At 44.9% G+C, this 18764-nt stretch overlaps 1 protein-coding gene across 5 annotated transcripts in view; it reads left to right on the top strand.

Moving 5' to 3' along the window:
• The first annotated feature begins 3301 nt into the window (after positions 1-3301).
• Positions 3302-18764, top strand: part of NECTIN3 (nectin cell adhesion molecule 3) — a 240774-nt gene continuing 225311 nt past the window's right edge. For 2 of the 5 annotated variants that reach the window (XM_033941926.1, XM_033941925.1), the window contains exon 1: positions 3302-3550. In XM_033941926.1, coding sequence (XP_033797817.1) covers positions 3463-3550 — 88 coding nt within the window. In that variant the 5' untranslated portion in view covers positions 3302-3462. Of the gene's footprint in view, positions 3551-4541; positions 4594-18764 lie in introns of those variants that run through there. The other 3 variants (XM_033941927.1, XM_033941922.1, XM_033941923.1) reach the window with 3 other exon arrangements.

Raw genomic sequence — 18764 nt, 5'->3', positions numbered from 1 at the left:
AGTAGGCTAATGTCATGTGATTTCCTTAGGAGAGGGTGTAATTAGGGATATTCCTTGGAAGGACATTAGCGACCATTAAGGTGCATAGAGAGACATCCTGTTCTTCAAATATTTTGGCTCATTTCATTTAAGAGCCTTGAAGATCAGACATAATGCTTTAAATTTAGCCCTCTATCGTACTTGTAGTCAATGAAATTTTTAAAGAAATAATGTGATGTGATCACATTGCTTGCAACCTTCTATCAGTTGTGCTGTAGCATTCTGAATCAATTGGATCTGGTACAACTCTTTGTAGAGTGCATTACAGTAATCCAGTCTTGGTGTGACCCATTGTGATGACAACATCATGATAAGACTTGCCTTCTCAATGTAAGGCGAGAGATAGCTTGGTTGTCACAGATGATATATGTTTATTCACAACTTTAAAAAAATGTAACAGATAGGTAAGGCAACTCCCTTAGCTAAAATCAGGTTGGCTTTGCTGCATTAAACTATGACCATATGCTGAGTAATTTTTGTTCTTTATAATAGTTTTTACTGTTTTGTGCAGTTCTTGTGTCAGGCTCACAAGTCTATAGTTTCCCAGATCACTCCTGAAACCCTCTTACAAAACTGGTGTGATGTTGGCCACCCTTAAATCTTCTGGTATTATAGATGATTTTGATTAGTTGCTTTATTCCAAATGATACCAAATAAACAAGGACGTTTTGACACTTTTGGATCAGATATTTTATGATTAAAAAAGAACTCTTTAAATAAAATAGGACCATCAACTGAGCCAGTTGGATAAGACCCACATTTGATTGAGGGCTATCACAACTAAACTGTAAAACAATGTACTGTATACTGTACAATCCTAGCCAGAATATTGTATCAGTTTCCATCCAAACAGCATTCCAGATACATGGCCAAATTGTAGACTATTGATTAATAGCTATATACTGTACACTGACTTATACTAATGGTGGTTTTCTAAGGGCCATTATGAAAAAGCCTAGCCTAAAGTGAAAAGTTCATGTATTGTTAAAAGCCTACTGCAAGATACGGAAAACAGCATCTAGTTTCAAATTACAGCTGTTTAAAATACCAAAGACATTAGCTCAGCATTAACACCGGTAGGAACTCCTGCGTTCAGTGCTCTATTTATTTGATGTTATTTTCCTATTTTAAGCATCTGAGGCCAGTTCTAAAATTACCTAAACATAAGTTGCCTAGAGTAATGGGGGAGGAGCGCAGTAGTTCTGGAGACAATTCCTCCCTAACAAGCATAATATACATGATAAATATCTTAAGGGACAGGGGGGTGAGGTGGGGTCTGTTTGGGGGGAGGGGGTTGTGAGTTTGGAAGCATTGTACTCTGAGAGGATATCAGAGCCGGGAAGGGGTAAAACGCGGACCTTACGGACCTCGCGGATCTAAAACAGCATGTCCTTAAAAATCCGAGGTCCATGCATTGACAAGTCCGCCTTCGCTTTCCCTGCAGCTCAGCTCAGGCTCCCGGCTCCATCGCGGACCTCACGGATCTGAACTGCATGTCACATCCTTAAAAATCCAAGGTCCGCGCCACTTTAGAGGTCCGTGCCACTTTTAGTCTTTGGCTCTGACAGAGCTCTATGACAATTTAACTCTGACAGATCCTAGCATAGGGAGGGAAAAGCATTAGGATCCGTCAGAGTTAAATTGTCATAGAGCTCTGTCAGAGCCAGAGACTAAAAGTGGCATGGACCTCTAAAGTGGCGCGGACCTCGGATTTTTAAGGACGTGCGGTTTTAGATCCGTGAGGTCTGTAAGGTCCGCGTTTTACCCCTTCCCATCAGAGGGAAGGGGTTTTAGATCCGTGAGGTCTGTAAGGTCCGCGTTTTATCCCTTCCCATCAGAGCACAGTCCTCTTGGGGGGGGGGGGGGGGGGGGAATCCCTGTGCTGTATCATTTCCATTCTTGTCTGCTGTGTTGTATTTGTTATTGTTTGGTTTTTCTTGTTAATAAAAACAGATATTAAACATAAATATCTTAAGGGCCTCCTCTTAGCCAACTATTGAAAAATCATTTTCGAGTAGACAAGCTTTTTAACTCATGAAAATCTAGACTGTTTCAAAAATGTTCAATAGCTTCTTTATTCCAACATGACATCAATTTGACTTTTTAACTATCACAACACTACAGAGTCTGGCTGGCTTACGTTAGGAGCCTGTGGCTCAACCTGCCCACGTGTGATTTAAAAAAGGCTATGTCTGATTTTCCTTCTATCCGAACGTGCATAAATTCCATATTAGGATTAATTCATTCCGAGATATAGATTTCCACCATAAATTCCAGCCATCAGCGATGTCCTAGTGGTTTTGTTTACACTGACATAGCTTGGAGTGAGCAGCTGGGGCAGGTGTTAATGATGAATTGGTCCCCCTGCCTCACCGACAATATGGCTTCTTCACCCTTTGACCCCCGCCCGAACTTAGCAGGCAAACTACACCGATGCTTCTCCTTCACTTGATAACTCACGATTTATGAAGAGCTTCAACACCGAAAAAGGATTTCGCATCTGAAAATGTTTGATAGATAAGGTCGTTGGTTTTCCTAAACAATGATGTTTAATAACTACGCTGGTCATGTGGTTCTTAGTTGTAGCATTCCTAGAATATACCGAATCACATTTATCAATGTCATAATCATTACCGTCTCAGAGTCGGTGCTCGACACTCCTCACAAATAGGAATTTACAAGCCAGCAAAACAATTTTCAGACTTAACATAAATACGATGGTTATACTGCTGTACTGGGAATAAGGGGAGGGAGAAGGCAATGTAATAGGAGGATGCAAAGCCGACCATAACAACAACAACAAAAAAAAGTGAAACTTAGAGAAACCATTTCTCTACCGATCAAAAGTTGCATCCTGCAATTTTTTTTCAACGCCTTTGCAGCCAGGACTTCTATGCTCAGCATTTTCCCCAGTGGGAGGCTGCGAGAAAAGACAGCTTCTTCATCTAGCAGCACCCCCAAATCATTCCCAGTGTGTGCCTGTTTACATTTTCTCTACGATCCCATCGTCTGGACGGCCGAATCTTCCCCTGGCAGAGTTCTACTGAGTATGAATGCTAGAGCTGCCGGCTACAAGTTCCAGGGAAGGAGGAAGAGAGCTTGGAAGAGCGGGGGGAGTACGGGCGGGTGAGGGCGCCGAGCTATTTCTAGGTCTCCGTTTCCTGAATAACGGCATCGCACCCACCTTCCCCGGTTCTGCCCACAGAGACCCGTCTAGCTGGAGCTGGAGGTGAAGGAGTTTAGAGGCGTGGGTCGTCCCTTTATCCTCCTCCTCCCCCTGCCAGTTCGGGCTGAGTGGTTGCGGCCCAGCCCCCCCTCCTCCTCCTGGCTCGGGGAGGGAGGGAGGCTGGAGTTGAGCTTAGTAGCTGGCGGAACGGGGTGAGAGGAGGATTGTTGGCGCTGCCGCCCGCGGCGGTGGTGTTCATGGCCGGGAATCGTCCCCACGGGGGCAGGGAGCGACTCTACGCTGGCAGCAAGTCATTATTCTTGTTGCTGGTCTACCGACTGTGCGGTGAGTAACGTCCGATGGGCGGGGGGGGGGGGGGGGGTAGAGAAAGGAGAATGCGGAATGACTGGACTGGCTCGGCTCAACTACCGGCACAAATCTCAGCGCTGGCTGCTGGACTTAGCATGGAGTTTTCGCCTCGGTCTCTGCAAAGTTTGCCGACGTGTTGGAGTTATTTGAAAGTGGAGTGGACGGGATGAAAGGTGCAGGGGGTTACGGCACAGCGGGACTCGCGGCAGGGCAGGACCGTTACTTGGCGTATGCTGGCACGGTGCGCGGTTTGTAGAGCTCTAGCCGCTGCTGTTAAGGACACTGCGGGTATTATCGTGGCGGTGTGCTGATGGCACTACTGTTGTGGGGAGGGGGAGGGGAAGGGGGACTAAAACGTAATGTTGTGGTACTCCCGGGCTGTCCCATCTAATAATAAAGTTTTACAGCAGGTCGCTCCGGGGTAGTAAGGGACAGAGGACGGATCTGGGCCTGGAGGGGGAGGGGTACGGGAGGTCGGCCGTGCCCCCTCTTCCTCGCCAGCATGGTGGGAGAGACGTTGGGAGGACAGCGTAGGTGTCCTCTCTTGGTTTTGGAGAAGGGGGGGGGGGGAGAGATGATAGAAGGAATGTTCAGTATGAGGAGGTAGCGCGCGCCCAACTCCTGACTCCTCATTGGCTGGTTCCTGGTGACGGCCGCGGGACGCGCGCGTGCCGCCCTCTGTAGCCTTTTGGATCGAACTCTCTGTTAGGGGACCTGGGCGCTGCCCATAATGTCCGGCTGCCGAGCGAGCGAGCGCGCCTGCCTGCCGGGTTGCTGCCGTTGGCGCCTGGCGAGAACGACGTAACTGTGTGGCGCGGAGACTCTCCTCTTGCTACCTTGGAGACGGCGTGTAAGCCCGCGGAGCGTCGCCTCCTACCGGGGTTAAGTGGCTAGTAGGGTGAAGGATACCTTCTCTTGCCCAGAGAGAACTTTTTTAAATATCTCTTCCAAAAACTCTGAGATTTGGGCAGGTGCAATTGAAATGTTTTTAAAATGTGTTTCTCCAAATACTCCCAAAGTTAAGTGGATTTTAAAACTTCCCTACCTGAACTGGCGTGCAAAAGGGAAAACCTAATTCATATACGTAGTAGTCTAGTTTTTAAGTGACTACATTACTTCAGAGCACTCTAGAGGTTATTATTATAGCTGCAGCCTAAACCTGACTGAAACCTTGATAACTGAATATAGAGGAAAACGGTGTGTATAGCTTGTCATAATTTAAAATAAACGGAAACTACAATGTAGACATTTTAAGTAGGTCATTTTACCGTCGTCTTTAAAGGGACAAACCACTGGATGGTTAAAAACCTCTGTGACTTGGATTGTGACGTTTCATTCGTCTTCTCGGATGAAGCTTTTATTAAAGGAAAATAAATCTTTAACTATAATATTTTAAATAAAAAAGTTGGTCTTGTTAAGATGCTCTTCTAGATGCAGAGCACTAAAATGCAGACGGTGCCATTTTTAAATAATTTCTTCCTTAGGTTACCTTCTGGGTTTCTGGCACATAAATGTTTAGTTTTATAAATAATTTCGAATGCAAACCTCAGTGATTTGCAAAACACAGCAGAAGTCGCAAATGTAATCTCTAAAATAGAAATTATATTAAAAAAGATAAAGCATTACACTTTACATCTTTTTTTTTTTTTTTTACTGCTTTGCTTCATACATATGAATCCAAAGCAATTTGCATCCCAAACGAAAAACAAAAGCAATAATCCATACAAAATAGTCTCTAACGTTTTGAATAGCCAGCAATACAAAGCTAAAAGGTAAACAATATCTTCACTCTTAAGGATGTGGGTACCTAGGGAAGGGAAAGCATATTTAGGCCAAAACTATGGTGATATTTAAAGAAGCTAGTTTCTATCAGCCTGATTTGGTTGAGCTAACTGAATTAAAAACAGTACTATATAAATACATTATCCAAAAAGTGGTATTGATGTTGGTGCATGAAAACCATGTTGGTGCATGAAAACCATATTGGTATTGCAACCTGACTTCTTTCTGCAAATGTCAGAATTTATGCTTTTGTTCAGTTTATTCCATTGACTTAATTTTCTAAGTATACTGTATTGAAATAGGCATTTATGGTTGTAAGAGAAAATGTGTTCCTGGGACAAAAGACTGCAAATTGACTTTAAACGTGTTAAGAATCTTGGGTCTGGGTCTGAGGCTGACGCATTTAGTTTCTCCTGTTTTTATTTTTCAGATCAGGCTCAGTAAGTAGGAAGCTTGATTCAAGTTGTTGGAAATGATCTTTTGGTAGAACTTGAACTGATGGTGATTAAATAGAAAAGCAGTGTCATTAAATTTTCAGCTCCTAAGTATTCTGTCAAAAGTGGTGACTTAGTATTAACTATATTAGAGCAGTAAAACCGTATGAAAGTTAATTGGTTAGAACATACATTAGGAAATAAAGCAAAATGAATGCTTTTATGATGCCTGGAGGGATGGTGAAAGCCAGTAGCTGACTGAGTATTGTAGTTCTTAGTGTTTGCCAAGATGCACATTTGCCACTGCTGTTCATGGAGTACATCCTTAGAGTTCCTGCTGGGTCTTCTAACATACTTTGTTTCGCTTCTGGACCACTGATTACCTTGCTTTATCCTATTTGAAGGCTGAGTTGCATGCATTCACATTCTATTTAAATGTGTTTTCTTGGTCTCAAGATGTGCACATTAGCAAGTAAACAAAGGAAGATGGTGTTGGTATTTTGAAAACTAGGAATGATTTGCTCACGTAATGCAATGTATGTGCTTACTGATTCCATCTGTATGGATATAGGTAAGTTATCTTCTTTATGCAATATGTAAATTTAAGTACAGTATGTTATTAACATAGACCCTATTCACCTATTCATGTAAAATAAAAGGAAAATATTCATAAAGCTGTATGTGAGTATTGTTGCACCAGAAAACTATTTTCACAAAAAGTGTATAAAATACATTTATAAAAAGCAGAATATAATAAGCAAGAAAGGTACACAAAATGATGAATGGTGTTAGGTAGCAAAAGAGTACAGTACTCAGGGTCACACAGGAACCTAACCTTTTTTCCGAAAGGATCAATGGTTCTATATTCACATTTTGGTATTCACAGGGTTTTGCAGGAACCTAAACCCAGTGAATAGCAAGAATGCACTGCACAGAAACTCTCCCCTGTACCCCCCAAAAGTAATGCCACACTTGCATGAAATGTAGGATGTATTTTGCTATTAGCCTACTTTTTCTGATGTTGCATCTAATTGCAAAAGCTTGTATACTTTTTTGAAGCTTGGCTCCAATAAGTTATTTGCATTTCCTAGCATTTTGACTTTACAGTTAAAATAGTTCTACAAAACTCAAATTAGGTTAGATGTCACTATATAATCTATCTTTTATGGGTATATTGCATTTTAAGTCACTTCTAAAATGAAGTATCTTTCTCAGAACTACTATATTTTATGTTTTTAAATACCACTAGTGAGCTGGTGGTTGATCTATAAGTTTAAGCCTTTTGAAAATGGACTGTTTAAGAAAACATGGCATGTATTACCGGTAATTGCTGTGGGTCCCGTTGGAGTGTCAGTCACTAGTGACATACCATATTTTTTGTTCCATAAGATGCACCTAGATAGAGGAGGAAAACAAGAAAAAAACCCACTCTGAACCAAATTCTCCCTGCCAGGCTCAGCACCCAACCCCACACTCCTTGCCAAACTCTGTACCCTGTCCCCTCTCTGGTGGTCTATGGTAGGCTGGGACAGGGCAGGCAGGCCTAGTGGCTGGCAGGCGGACAGGGCAGGTAGGTAGGCCCCCTCCCCCGCAGGCAGGCAGGTAGGGGCCACTCCCCCTTACCTTAATTCCTGAATGCAGTTTGATCAGAGCTGTCATAAGAAATTGCTCCACATCTCTGGGAGAGCTGCCTAGGATTGGGGCAGCCGAAGATCGCGGAGCTGAAGCTCATGGCTCCTCTGTGGCTGAGGACATGCTGGGGCACCGGCCTGTCCAGTGGCAGCACTGTCAGCTGGTAACTTCCATTGAACAGGTCTCCAAACGAGGACCCGACCCGCAACTCGCCCCGGTTCCCCTCCAAAAAATTTAAAGAAACACACATCCACCTTGCCCTCTTAAATTTTATTTTAACATATGGGGTTCTACACTGACAAAAAAAAGTCTAATTGTTGAAAGGAAATCAAAATGAAACAGACACAATTATCTTTTAAAAAGTAAAAATCCAGATGGCACTAATGAAAGAAAACTTGGTTGGGACCTGCCCCTCCCCCTCTCTCAATTCCGGGCCGGCTAGGGCTGCTCTTTATTAGTCAATAGGTGGGCGGATGGGAGTTTGGTGCTGTGTGTGCTCAACTATTCCAGCCCTAGCAGCAGAGCTCCGATTTTGGCGTGACTCCCTCTCATGCTGGCGGGGCTGTGATGTGCCTGACAGCTATACCATTGGTTCCCGGTTTCCTCAAGAGCCCGGAGATGGTAGTGCGCCATTCCCCTGGGGGTTGAGGCCGGGTGGGAAACGCAGCCGATCAGCACGGCGAGAAGGGTGAGCATTGGCGGTGGGATGGCTATATAACGATGGCTTTTCCTCCTTCACTGAGCAGTGCATGGACGAGGCAGGAAGTGAAAAGCTCACGCCTGCCTTCTGCGTTGCTCTGCCACGCTGCCGCTCAGGAGTCAGCCAGAGGGAAGGGCAGGATGCTGAAAGCTCCTGCCCTACAGCGCTGGACTGCCGGAGGAATTAAGGTAAGAGGTGGGTGGGTATTCGCTCCATAAGACGTACCCTTATTTCCACCCACTTTTTGGGGTGGAAAAAGTGCGTCTTATGGAGCGAAAAATACGGTACATTCCTTTTCTCCATGCTGTATAATTCTAGTACAGATGATGTCTAATACAAACGGAGTCTATGTTCTAACAGTTGCTTTCAAGCTGGGAGAAAGGTGAAGGTTCTTTTATGGTTAGTATTATAGTAAAAACAATTCCTCCATTGTCAAGATCTGTTTTTCAAAATTCTGTATATTAGTACTGGGAAATTTTTGAAAACTATTCATCTGAATTTTCTGTTGTCCTATCCAAGAGAGATGATACTAATTTCTATATAGAATACACCTGTCATACTTTATAATGTTTCATGGTGTTAGAGCAAATTATATTGAATCTTTTCTCCATCTTTCTTCTCAGCTCGATGAATCTGAGAGTGTGACGTATCCATGAGAGCTGTTTAATGCAGGGAAAAAAAAAATTTTGATTTGATTTTTCGATACAATTCAATTCGCTTTCTGTGACATAGCTTTAAAATTATCTAGAAAAATGGATTACATGAATTATATCATGTCCTCTGCCCTCAGCTACCCCTCGTAAGCTTTTCCCATTCTGGCAGGTTCATTTTGCAGACTCTTTACCCACCCCACCCCACCCCCTTTGCCCTCTCCAACCTCACACCAATGATCCACCCTCACACCAATGATGTCAAGTGTAAACAAAACAAACAAACAAAAAAAGAGACTTTTCCTCTCTCTGTTAGACAACGAGTGCGAGCTAGGACGCAACACCAGCTCTGGTAGGTTACACATTTCAAATCTGACGTATTATAATCATAAAATAGAATATTATTTTTTCTACCTCTTGTTGTCTGGTTATTTTATTATTCAAATCATGTTGGTCCCAGGCTCTAGTTTCTATTTGTCTTCTGTTAACTCACTTGCCAGTCTCCTGCCCATTTATAGTTTAAGTTTTAAGTTTTATTTAAAATTTGATATACCGCTTTAAATAAATTGTCAAAGCGGTGGACAATGTTAAGACTATTAAAATTTTGGGGAAGACATCAAATAACAAGTCTTTACTGACTTACAAGATACAAATTGGATTAAGGGGGAAGGAAGTACCTTCCCTTCTCTCTCCTCCCTGCAGGTCCAGCACCCTGTCTCCTTTTCCCTGTAGATCCAGCCCCGAATCCAGTTGTTGTCTCTCTCTCTCGACCCCGTCCATCCATGCATGTGGCCAGCGCTCTCTTTCTCGACCCTGTCCATCCATGTGGCCAGCTTCAGCCAGTCAACCTCCCCCTCCCTGCGGGACCAGCATCCTTTCTCCCTTTCAGGCCTCGCTTCCAGCTCTCTCCCACCCAGGTCCATCGGCAGTGCTCTTCTCCCTCCCCTCCCAAATCAAATGGCAGAAGCAGCACAGTCCTTCAAGTTCACTTCTCAGTTCTTGCCACTACTCTTCACAGGCCTGCTCTTGGGCTTTCCCTCTGCCGGAGTCCTTCCTTTTAATGTAACTTCCTGTTTCGCAAAACAGGCCTGAATCAGTGAGTCTGTTTAAAAAGAAACAAAAACGCATTGATTCGGCCAACTAAATCTGTGAATTGATTTGAATTGTGAATTAGACAACTCTAGTATCCATGTGCTAGTTCAGTAAACCTCTTTTTACAAGGAGGATACCAATTGTATCTAAAGTAATCCCTGCTAAAGATAAAGATATGTGGGTGTCTTGTCAATTAATGAAATGGTAGCTGCAACAGGGCAAAGCAAGCCCATGTGCTCTGAGACTGCTGATTTAGTAGATATGTATTCAAAGGCAGTTGGCATTTTTGATGATACCTTTAAAACAATGCTTAATGAAGCTGATTTGGAACTCTTGGGAGGTAACAGAGGTGGTGCAGCTGTCTTTCTGGTAAAAATATATTTTTCTCTAAAATGAGAAAAGAATATGGAAAACCTTATTGCTTGCTCATGTTGCAAGAAGACCATCATCCTTTGCCTTTAAGTCCATTCTCAAAACTTGGATTTTACTTTTATTTTATTGATTCTTAATTTGATATAACACCCATCACTAAATCACTAGACTGTTTGCGAAATAAGATACAATACATGTACTGCCAAAGACTTAACTGTTACAAACCACCAAATGCATTTTTGTTGGCATAAAATTCACTCAATTTTTTTTCTAAAGTAATATAGCAAATGAGCTACTATTTAAGTGAACGAGTAATGTGCTGTCAAATGTGTATTAACCATGCTGACATAAACAGCAGTATCACAGTTCATTTGTCTCCGAGTTTGCACTTTTTCTGAAGACTTGTAAGTCGGTGGTGCTTTTTTGGTTTTTACGACACAGTTTTTATCATAGCTGAAGGGGTTAAGTTGCATATTTTTTAAAAAGTATTTACTGTCTTCAAATCAAATCATTTATGAGAGCCTAAATCAGATGTGTTAACATTCAGCACAAGCATGATATTGAGGCACAGAAATACCTGCAAGTGAACTTAATGTTCCAGAGTCAACAGTCCGGCCCACCCCTAAGAAGCGCAGAGTGGTGGTCATCGGGGATTCGCTGCTATGGGGCACCGAGGGACCAATTTGTAGGCCGGATCTGCAATCGAGAGAGGTCTGCTGTTTGCCAGGGGCCAGGATCCGGGATGTAACCGCTTGCCTTGACAGACTAATCAAGCCCCGAGTTCACTTCCCCATGATTCTCATCCATGTCAGGACCAACGACACCACCAGGAGCACCGCTAACAGCTTACCTGAAGACTTCAGGGCCCTGGGTGAGAAACTGAGGAGGTTGGATGCGCAGGTGGTCTTCTCCTCGATCCTCCCGGTAAGGGGCAAGGGCAGTGCCAGGGAGGATCGCATCCAGAGGGCAAATGACTGGCTGCAGGGATGGTGCAAGGAAATGAACTTTGGATTCCTGCACCATGGAGAAGCATTGCAAGGACTACTGGGACAAGACGGGTTACACCTGACTAGAAGAGGGAAGAACGTCCTTGGACACCGTCTAGCCCGCCTACTTCACAGGGCTTTAAACTAGGTAAGTTGGGGGAGGGTACGGGCACAAATTACCTACCTGGTGTGCTAAACTGTCAATACTATTTTGAGGCTGAGACAAGTAGTATACACACTTTCGAGTCTAGGGAAGATTCACACTATAATTCTGGGTCACATTGTAATTCTGGATCTAGGAGGAGTACACATTGCAATTCTTGGTTAGGGGAGTGTACACACTGTAATTCCGGGACTAAGGGCAGTACACATTGCAATCCTGGGTCCAGCGGGGGTATACACATTGCAAATAGTGTGGAAGGAGTTCAAGTAGCCCATGCGGGAACTCCCCCACAGGATACACACATTTCCGTATTTGGGATAGGTACACATTGTAGCTCTGGGTCTGGGGAGTCCGGGTCAGGTACAAGATATAGCTCTGGGTCTAGGGAGAATACAAAGTATGCGAATAATGCTAAAAGCGTCCAAGTAACTCAAACTAAGACATAATAAAAACATAACATGGAAAGCTATGTACATTAATGCACATAGCTTGGGAAACAAGATACTGGATCTGGAAACAGAAATAAGGAATGACGACCTGGATGTGGCGACAATATCTGAGACCTGGCTCACAGACTCTCACGGATGGGACATGGTCATACCAGGTTACAACCTGCTTCGCCGGGACAGGGAGGACAGATTGGGAGGAGGTGTAGCATTATATACAAAGGATGACATTAAGGTCACAAGAATCACAGATGTCCAATACACTGGGGAATCCCTTTGGGTTAATTTGGCCAGAGGGAAGGACAAATGCCTGTATCTTGGCGTTATTTACAGACCCCCAAGACAACAGGATGACCTGGATATGGAATTGATTGGAGATATAGAGAATATCACCTTGCGTGGGGACACAGTATTGTTAGGTGACTTCAACATGCCTGATGTGGATTGGGGCACACTTACCGCTGCTTCCGGCAGCAGCAGGAGGCTATTAAACTCCTTGAAGGGAGCACATCTCAGGCAACTGGTGTTGGAACCAACAAGGGATCAGGCAATACTGGACCTGTTACTTACCAATGGTGAAAGTGTCACAGAAGTCTCGGTGGGAGACACATTGGCCTCCAGCGACCACAACATGATATGGTTCAATCTTGGGAAAGGTTTCACTAAATCTGCAACACTAACCAAGGTCCTCAAATTCAAGGACACAAACTTACAAGAGATGGGTGACTTTGTTCACCAGATGCTACAAAGCCAAGCAGAAACCGATAGTGTGGAAGAAATGTGGTCGACTTTGAAAGCCACCATACAGGAAGCGACGAACCGTTATGTTAAGCTGGTAAGTAAACGCCGTAGAAACAATAAACCACAGTGGTTCACTGCGGAGATCTCAGACCTCATCAAAGAAAAGAAAAAAGCATTCATCTCTTACAAACAATCAAGGGAACAGGACTCCAGAGCAGAATACCTGACCAAGTCAAAAGCCGTCAAAACAGCAGTCAGGGAGGCTAAATTCAACATGGAGGAATCTCTAGCAAAGAACATCAAGAAGGGAGATAAATCATTCTTCAGGTATATCAGTGACAGAAGTAAAAACTCAGGGGGAATAGTACGTCTAAGAAAACCAGACGGAGACTATGTGGAAAAGGACTCATAAAAGGCCCAACTGTTAAATGAATACTTATGCTCTGTCTTCACCCGAGAAGCGCCGGGGCATGGACCTCAGCTACAGACAAGTGCTGACTCAGTAGACCCATTTAGCGATTTCAAATTCACGCCCAACAGTGTCTACGTGGAGCTGTCAAAGCTCAAGGTTTACAAGGCAATGGGACCGGACAACCTGCACCCCAGGGTGCTCAGGGAGTTAAGTGATGTCTTGGCGGAGCCGCTGTCAGCACTCTTCAACCTCTCCCTTAGTTTAGGTAGTGTCCCTTTGGACTGGAAGAAGGCTAACGTCATTCCACTCCACAAGAAAGGTTCCAAGACAGAAGCGATAAACTACAGACCAGTGAGTCTCACATCAATAGTGAGCAAACTAATGGAAACTCTTATCAAACACCAATTAGATTCAATCCTGAATGAAGAGAACCTACGGGATCCCAGTCAACATGGATTTACTAAGGGGAGATCTGCCAATCCAACCTGATCAGCTTCTTTGACTGGGTGACGGGGAAGTTAGATGTTGGAGAGTCCCTGGACATCGTATACCTGGACTTTAGCAAGGCATTCGATAGCGTACCTCATCGCAGGTTGCTAAGCAAGATGAGTTCCATAGGATTGGGCGACACATTGGTGAAGTGGGTTGGGAACTGGCTTGGAGGTAGGGTTCAAAGGGTGATGGTGAACGGCACCCCCTCTGCAATGGCGGAGGTGATCAGCGGGGTGCCCCAGGGCTCTGTCTTAGACCCGATACTATTCAATATCTTTATAAGGGACTTGGCAGAAGGGCTCCGAGGTAAGATAACATTATTTGCCGATGACGCCAAACTAAGCAATGTAGTGGGCAAAAGTACAATAGAAAAAAATTCAATGCCCGACAATATGATGCACGATCTACTCTTACTAGAGACCTGGTCTAAGACATGGCAGCTCAGCTTCAATGCCAAAAAATGCAAAGTTATGCACCTGGGTACCCAAAATCCATGCAGGACTTATACCCTTAATGGCGAGATCCTAACAAGAACGGTAGCAGAACGGGACTTAGGGGTGATCGTCAGTGAGGACATGAAGGCTGCCAATCAAGTGGAGCAAGCTTCTTCCAAGGCAAGACAAATCATAGGTTGCATACGCAGGGGTTTCGTCAGCCGTAAGCCTGAAGTCATTATGCCTCTGTATAGATCCATGGTGAGACCCCACCTGGAATACTGTGTGCAATTCTGGAGGCCGCATTACCGTAAGGATGTGCTGAGGCTGGAGTCGGTCCAGAGAATGGCCACCCGGATGGTCTCGGGACTGAAGGATCTCCCGTACAAAGAACGGTTAGATAAATTACAGCTATACTCGCTCGAGGAGCACAGAGAGAGGGGAGACATGATCGAGATGTTCAAATATCTCACGGGCCGCATCGATGCAGAGGAGGATATCTTCTTTTTCAAGGGTCCCACGGCAACAAGAGGACATCCGTGGAAAATCAGAGGCGGGAAACTGCGTGGTGACACCAGGAAATTCTTTTTCACCGAAAGAGTGGTTGATCGCTGGAATAGTCTTCCACTTCAGGTGATTGAGGCCAGCAGCGTGCCTGATTTTAAGGCCAAATGGGATCGACACATGGGATCTATTCGCAAAGTAAAGGCAGGGGAGGGTCAGTAGGGTGGGCAGACTGGATGGGCCATGGCCCTTATCTGCCGTCAATTTCTATGTTTCTATGTTACATAAGCTACAAACTTGCCTTTCTAAAGGCTGGCTTAATGTTTTGTTTACCCCTGATGAAGGCAACTTCTATTGCAGAAGCTTGGACCCTTGTTGGGTTACATCATATCTAATAAAGACTTTGATGAAGGCACTGGGTGTCACCACATCTGATTTAGACTCTCTTGAAGACTATATCTGAAAAGTCATCTCATTTGCCCTATTCCTTTTGGTTGTTTGCAGTATATTAATAGGGCTTGTTTATCTTTCTTCTTGTTGGTTCAAATCATTCACTTAATATACAGCAAATATAATTGGGCATAGGCAATTTATAGTAAGTAACAGTGCTGTTTAGCTCTGCTGACTTGGTTGTACTTAGGGATTAGGCTTCTTGGGTGCCTATTTTAGGGTATATCTATTGGTGCTAGTTCCCTACCCATCTCGTGTTCCCCCTCTGGCTTTCTCCTGCACTTCTAACTTCCTCCTCGTTAACAAAAAAAAAAAAATAAGGCTGTTAAATCCAGAGAGAGTGCAATGGATGGAAGGCATTTTAAGTTACAGCCAGCTAGATTTGTGTGCTCCAACATTTAATAGCAATGAGTATGTTGCTTCTGTTTGGCTATTCTGTTGTTTTTTTTTTTGTACCATTAGTTCCCCACTTTTTGGCTTTACCTCATGTTTGGCCCATTCAGGTGTGATGCTGTAGAAAGGCTTCCCTTCCTCTTCCCCCTTTGGTTTCATTCTTCTTAGCAGTGGCACGTTCAACGTCTGTTGGGGGGTGGGGGACAGAATGAGTGAAGCTAACGGACCCAGGTGTTTCCCGCACAGTGGGCCTCGGCTTCTAGACTAGCACTAAAGTGGTAGCTTGGCTAGTGAGGCATCAAGAAAGGTGGCTTCCTTAGCAACAGCAGCAGATGAATCCAGAGACTAGTGGGATACCACACATCTACCAGCAGCTGGAGATAGAGAACTGAATTGCAGGTGCTCCTCATGGATGGAACCCCTTCTTGCCATTTAGTATACTCTATCTCTAGCAGGAGAATTGATGCCAGTGTTTGGGCTCCTGGCTTTACTGACCGAAAATTAGTCAAATTCACTGAAAAAGTGGATTTCACTACTGTTGCTACTGCTTCAATTAGTTCAGGGGTGTCTGGCTGAGTGGTGCCAGCTTTAGGGGTTACACCTGAGCCCCCCAGGTCCCTATCCCACCCTCCCTCCAGTGTTTGAAGGCCCTATGGTCTCTGTATTTTTTCTTCTTTCCCAGTTGGTTTAAAAAAGAAAAGGGACCGTTTAGGTGTAGTGTCTTTCACACTGCAACTACTGTCCCTGCAAATTGTGAGTATATATTCATTTTATACTGTGCGCGGGTGTGCAACACGTGAATTCTGCGAGTACTGTGTGTGTTCTCGTGCGCTTTTTATTTGTGCGGTTCATGGCCGCAGAGGGTATTAAACGGTGTTTGTGCTATGGAAAGTAGCATTCATCGTTGGGCCTCTGCATGGCGGGCTGCTCGGACAGTGCCCTTGTGGAATTCAATATGGCGGCGGGGCAGTGTGGTTTCCCGTGCGCCTGAGGCGGCTTCGTTTGTTCCAACTTCGGCGGACCTATGGCTTTGGGTTTGTCGGGTCATGGAATTAGGAGCAGATATGGATGTTAGCGAAGCATCTTTGGGGCTGGATTCACTGGATCTGATGATTCTACATGCTGGTTCTTCAGCGATGCTGTTTTTCCAAGAGTTTGTGTTATTGATGCATCAGGCTTTTCTTATGTGCGGATTCGCTGCAGTTCCATCCGAGATGTGTTCCTGGGACGATTGCCTTTTAATGGACCAGCTATCAAGGACAGCTGGGGTCAGGGCTCAGAGTGCTCAAAGATGCAAGATGGAAACCGTGGCAGCGGTAGACCCTGCTGTGAGTCCTGATAGGTCTCCTCCTCTCGCGAGCTCCATGTTGGATGGGGATTTACAGGATCTGCATGATTTGGACATAGGGGAGTCTTGGTCGAGTGAGGCAGACAACCCTAGGGCCCCTCATCTTTTCCACAGAGAGGTGTTGCCCGCGTTTATTACTAAGATGCTCCAGGGGCTACAGATTTCTCAGGACGTTCCAGTCGTCTGCGCCTCTCATGGCTGGCACAAAGAAGCCCTCCAAGTCCTTTCTGGTTTATGAAGACATGAAGGAGCTCATTGAGGCTCAGTGGGCTTCTACACAGGTGGGATTGGGAGTGGCAAAGGCGATGCGCCAGTTGTACCCGCTGGTGCCAGATGAGATGGAGAGGTAGCGGTTACCTAAAGTGGACGCGCTGGTGGCATTGGTTACCAAAAAGACCACCCTTCTGGTAGAAGGGGGGGTTGCTTTGAAGGACACGCAGGACAGAAAGCTGGAGGTGTTAAGTCATTGTTTGTGGTAGCCCTGACTTTGCAGGCCTGACTTTGCAGGGTGTAGTTTGTATGTGGCTCGAACCTGTCTGCAGTGAATGCAGTACATGGCGGATGTACTGGTGAAAACTGGTGCTGCCCTGCCTCAGGAGTTCCTGGATGTGGAGACAGGTTTGGCGTACTTGGCGGATGCCTTGTATGATGATAATATTAATAATAATAACCTTATTCTTTTATACTGCCATAACCAAAAGTTCTAGGCGGTTTACATTAAAAAGAGCTGGACAATCAGTGAAATACAATAATGCAGTAAAAAATACAAATATTTGTAAAATAGAATTTCAATAATAAAACTCTCATTACTGTATTTTTTGCTCCTGATCATAAGATGCACCCTAGATTTAGAGGATGAAAACAAGAAAAAAACCATTCTGAATCAAATTCTCCCTGCCAGGCTCTGTACCCTGTCTCCTCTCTCTGGTGGTCTAGTGGTAGGCCAAGACAGAGCATAGAGCAGGCAGGCATAGTGGCCTAGTGACAGGCAGTCAGGCAGACCTAGTGGCCTAGTGACAGGCATGCAGGCAGGCAGGCCTAGTGACAGGCATGCAGGCAGGCAGGCCTAGTGGCAGTCAGACAGGCCCCATACCCCTCACGTAGACCCACCTCCAGTACTTTAAATCATCTCCCCATACAACCACATGCCCCCCAGTACCTTAAATCATCCCCAATGTGCCCCCCAGTACCTTAAATCATCCCCCCATATAACATCATGCCCCTCGGTACCTTAAATCATCCCCCATGTCTTTAAATCATCCCATGGGCCCCCCCAGTACCTTAAATTATCCCCCCATACTACCACGTGCCCCCCCAGTACCTTAAATCATCCCCCAAATACCACCCCAGTACCTTTTTTAATCATTCCCCCCCCCCCTTCGGTACCTTTTTAAATTCCTCCCTGCTTTGACAGCTGTCATTTTCCCAGCCAGCAGGCGCACAGGCTAGAAGCACAGAGATCAGGAGTAAGCCCTCCGCGCTCCTGCCTGGGCCCGCGCTGATCTCCGAATGGCTACAGTCAGTTCTTGTGAGTTCCACAAGAGCTGACTGCAGCCATTCAGAGATCGGTGTGGGCCCAGGCGGGAGCGTGGAGGGCTTGCTCCTGATCCCTGCACTTCTGGCCTGTGCGCCGCTGGCCGGGAAATAACACTGGACCACCAGTACGATGGCAGCGAGCGGGCAGGCGGGTGGGTTTTAAAGATTAAGCAGTGGCGGGGTTAAAAAAAATGCGGCGGGGTGTTTAAAAGATGTAGCCGCAACAGGGATGTTTAAAAATATGCCGTGGCAGTGGTGTTTAAAAGATGCGGCGGCAGCAGGGGGAGTTTAAAAGTTGCGGCAGCAGTGGCCTTAATTTGTATCTTCGCTTCATAAGACACATTTACATTTCCACCCCCTATTTAGGGGTGGAAAAAGTGTGTCTTATGGAGCGAAAAATACGGTAAGTAATAAACTTATCGAGCAAAGTTGTCTTAATTAATTTCCGAAAACAGCAATAGGATAACATAGCTTGCTAAATACATTTACCTAACCAAGATTGTTGCCTACCAGCTTGAAATGCTAGGGTCCTATCTAAGAAGGTCTTATATCTACACCCATTAATTTTTGGATAAGCAAATAAGTAGTAGTTTCTCTTGATGGTCTATGCAACACAAAATGAG

Source organism: Geotrypetes seraphini, chromosome 4 (genome assembly GCF_902459505.1).
Source record: "Geotrypetes seraphini chromosome 4, aGeoSer1.1, whole genome shotgun sequence".
Lineage (NCBI taxonomy): Eukaryota > Metazoa > Chordata > Amphibia > Gymnophiona > Dermophiidae > Geotrypetes > Geotrypetes seraphini.
This window is presented reverse-complemented; position numbering and strand designations above follow the sequence as displayed.